Here is a 3,531-nt window from a genome sequence, read left to right on the forward strand (position 1 = left end):
ACCTGGACGTTGGTGACCTCCGGCAACACCTGGAGCTGCACACCTGGGACACCTGTGATCCCTGTGACACCTGTCACATCGGTGGCCTGGAGCTGAACACCTGGAACACCTGCCACACCTGCCCCACCTGCCACACCTGTGACCCCTGCCACACCTGGAGCACCTGTGACCCCTGCCACACCTGGAGCACCTGTGACCCCTGCCACACCTGTCACCTCGGCGGCCTGGAGGAGCTGCACACCTGCCATGCCTGCCCCACCCGCCCCACCCGTCACACCTGTGACCCCCGCCACTCCTGTCACACCTGTCGCCCCCCCCGCCGCCTCAGCCACCCCCACCTGCACACCTGCGGGCCCCACCCCGCCCCTCAGCACGATCACACTCGTCCCCACCCCCTCCTGTCCCGCCCCAGGCGGCACCACCAGGACGCTCTGCCAGGTGTGCGGCCCCTTCCCCACCTGCGCCAGGTGAGCCCGGGCGGGCACCTGGGCGGGCTTGGCGGGGCCGGGCAGCAGCAGCACCTTGCGGGGGGCGGCGGGCGGGAGGGGCGGCCCCCCCCCCGCAGCAGCAGGCAGGCCGGGGGGCGCGGCTCGGGCGCGCGGTGGGTGCGCAGGTGGCGCTGCAGGTAAGCGGCCACCACGAAGGCCTTGGGGCAGGCGGGGCAGCGGAAGGGCCGCGCGGCCGAGTGGGTGCGGCGGTGCAGGTGCAGGTTGGAGGAGTGGGTGAAGCTCTTGCCGCAGGTGCCGCAGGTGTAGGGCCGCTCCCCCGTGTGCACCCGCAGGTGCTGCCGCAGGTTGGCCGCCTGAGCGAAGCCCTTCCCGCAGGTGCCGCAGGTGTGGGGCCGCTCCCCGGTGTGGGTGTGGCGGTGCCGCCGCAGGCTCGACGAGTTCTTGAAGGCCTTGGGGCAGGCGGGGCAGCGGTAGGGCCGCTCCCCCGTGTGCGCCCGCAGGTGGTACTGGTAGTGCGACGCCCACTTGAAGGTGAGGCCGCACTGGGCGCACTCGAAGGCCCGGATGCCCGTGTGCACCCTCAGGTGAGTCTGGAGCAGCGAGGAGCGCTTGAAGGCCTTGCCGCAGGTGGCGCAGGCGTAGGGCCGCTCGCCCGTGTGGTCCCGCAGGTGGTAGCGCAGCCCCGAGGAGCCCTTGAAGGCTTTGCCGCACTCGCCGCACCTGTACGGCCGCTCGGGGGGCGGCGGCGGCTCCTCGGGGGCGGGCGCGGCCTCGGCAGCCTCGCCCAGGGCGTGGCCGAGCGGCACCGCCAGGTGAGCGCAGGGCTTGGCGCAGGGGCCGCCCCGGGGCCGCTCGGGCAGGTGAGGCCGCGCCGAGGGGCTCTTGGGGCTCTTCCCGCAGGAGAGGCAGCGCTGGGGCAGCGCCGGGGGCGGCCCGGCCGCCTCCTGCCCCGCGCAGGTGAGGCCGCTCCGGGGTGGCTCCTCGGGGGTGTCGGGGCCGCGGCCCGGCGGGTGCCTCTGCGGGCAGGTGAGCGGGGCTGAGGGGGCGTGTCCTGGCGGGTGGGCGGGGCCGTGGGTGCGGCGGTGCAGGTGCAGGTTGGAGGAGTGGGTGAAGCTCTTGCCGCAGGTGCCGCAGGTGTAGGGCCGCTCCCCCGTGTGCACCCGCAGGTGCTGCCGCAGGTTGGCCGCCTGAGCGAAGCCCTTCCCGCAGGTGCCGCAGGTGTGGGGCCGCTCCCCGGTGTGGGTGTGGCGGTGCCGCCGCAGGCTCGACGAGTTCTTGAAGGCCTTGGGGCAGGCGGGGCAGCGGTAGGGCCGCTCGCCCGTGTGCGCCCGCAGGTGGTACTGGTAGTGCGACGCCCACTTGAAGGTGAGGCCGCACTGGGCGCACTCGAAGGCCCGGATGCCCGTGTGCACCCTCAGGTGAGTCTGGAGCAGCGAGGAGCGCTTGAAGGCCTTGCCGCAGGTGGCGCAGGTGTAGGGCCGCTCGCCCGTGTGGCCCCGCAGGTGGTAGAGGAGGGCGGAGGAGCCCTTGAAGGCCTTGGGGCACTCGGGGCACTTGTAGGGCCGCTCACCGGTGTGGCTGCGCAGGTGGTGGGACAGGCGGGACGACCAGCGGAACGACTTCCCGCATTCCCGGCAGGTGAAGGGGTGCTCGGGGGCACCCGGAGTGGGGGTGGCGCCCGCCATGGTCACACCTGGGGGAGGAGACAGGGACAGGTGAGACCTCAGACGTTAAATACTGGGGGCAGGTGAGACCCCAAACCTGAAACACGGAGGGCAGGTGAGAGCCCAGACCTGGCATACGGGGGATGCAGGGACGGGTGAGACCCCAGACTCAGTCCGGAAGGTGGGGGGGGACACACACAGAGACAGCGCGGAGGGGGCGTGGCCAACACGGGGGGGGCGTGACCAGAAACCCTCCGTCCCCCCCTCCGTCCCCTCAGGCCACGCCCACGCCCCGCGCCAGCCCCACTCAAGCCCCGCCCCCTCCTCATCAGGCCCCGCCGCGCGCGAGCCCCGCCGTGCCACGCCCTCTCGCCTCAGGCCACGCCCCCTCCTCCCCTCAGAGTCACCTCCCCTTCCCCCCCCAGGCCCCTCCCCGCGCAAGCGCCGCCGCCTCGGCCCCGCCGCTTCCTCCTCCTCCTCCTCCTCCTTTTCCTCCTCCCCCCGGTTCTCGCTCACCCGCCGGGGCCGGGTCGGGATCTCGGAGGCTCCTGCGGGGCCCGAGCCGGGGCAGGGCCGGACCCGCCGCTGCCGCCGCCGCCGCGCAACGACCGGGCCGCGCCGCCTCCTGCGAGGCCACGCCCCCTCCCTCACGAGGCCACGCCCCACCCCTGAACCCACGGCGGCGAAGGCCACGCCCCCTCCGGCCAGGCCACGCCCCCGCTGTAGCATTTTGGGAGATTTTACTGGTTTTTACCGGTTTTTACTGGTTTTCATTTTAGGGGCGTTACAGGTATTTTAGGGGGTTACAGTTGCTTTGAGGGAGGTCGTGGGTGTTTTGAGAGGGTCACAGGTATTTTAGGGGAGTTACAGACCCCCAGGATGGCCTCAGTGGCCCCCCAGTACCCCCCCCAGTATGGCCCCAGTGTCCTCCCAGTACAGCCCCAGTATCCCCCAGTAAAGACCAACAGACCCCGAGAACAGGTCACAGGTATATTTTGGGGGGGTGTCCTAGGTCATTTTGGGGGGGGGGTCCCAGGTGATTTTTGGGGATCCCAGGTGATTTTGGGGGGTCCCAGGTATTTTGGGGGGTCACAGATGACTTGAAGGGGGTCCCTGGTATTTTTGGGAGGTCCCAAGATATTTTGGGCTGGTCCCAGGTGATTCTGGGGGGGCTCCTATGGCTCAGGTGAGGTCCCGGCTTCCTCTGGCATCTGGAGCAGGGGCTTGTCTGCAAAATTTGAGGGGGTCAGGAAGGTCTTGGGGGTCTTGGGGATCTTGGGAGAGGTTTTGGGGGGGTTTTGGGGGGGGTCCTGAGGAGCTTGAAGGAATTTGGGGGGGTTGTGGGGGGGCTTGGGGGGTTGGGGAGGGGTTTGGAGGGGTTTAGAGGGGCCTTGGTGGGATTGGGAGGGATTTGGGGG

The 3,531-nt window shown here is 70.7% G+C and overlaps 1 protein-coding gene across 2 annotated transcripts; it reads right to left on the reverse strand.

Annotated features, from left to right (window-relative positions):
* Positions 1 to 6: 6 nt before the first annotated feature.
* LOC113963009 (zinc finger protein 628-like) lies at positions 7 to 2,785 on the reverse strand. Of its 2 annotated transcripts, XR_003532621.1 has the most exons (3): positions 2,630 to 2,785; positions 305 to 2,142; positions 7 to 154 (listed from the first exon to the last, which is right to left on the reverse strand). XR_003532621.1 is itself a non-coding variant. In XM_027673805.1 (2 exons), exon 2 carries the CDS (start codon positions 2,132 to 2,134, stop codon positions 377 to 379), a length of 1,758 nt encoding a protein of 585 aa, XP_027529606.1. In that variant the 5' UTR covers positions 2,135 to 2,142; positions 2,630 to 2,785; the 3' UTR covers positions 7 to 376. The 2 variants fall into 2 exon arrangements, 1 of the variants encoding a protein (XP_027529606.1); XM_027673805.1 differs by having other exon boundaries at positions 7 to 2,142.
* Positions 2,786 to 3,531: the final 746 nt, after the last annotated feature.

The sequence above is a fragment of the Neopelma chrysocephalum genome, unplaced genomic scaffold (assembly GCF_003984885.1).
Source record: "Neopelma chrysocephalum unplaced genomic scaffold, ASM398488v2 Primary Assembly neopelma1_187397, whole genome shotgun sequence".
In the NCBI taxonomy this organism is placed as follows: Eukaryota; Metazoa; Chordata; class Aves; order Passeriformes; family Pipridae; genus Neopelma; species Neopelma chrysocephalum.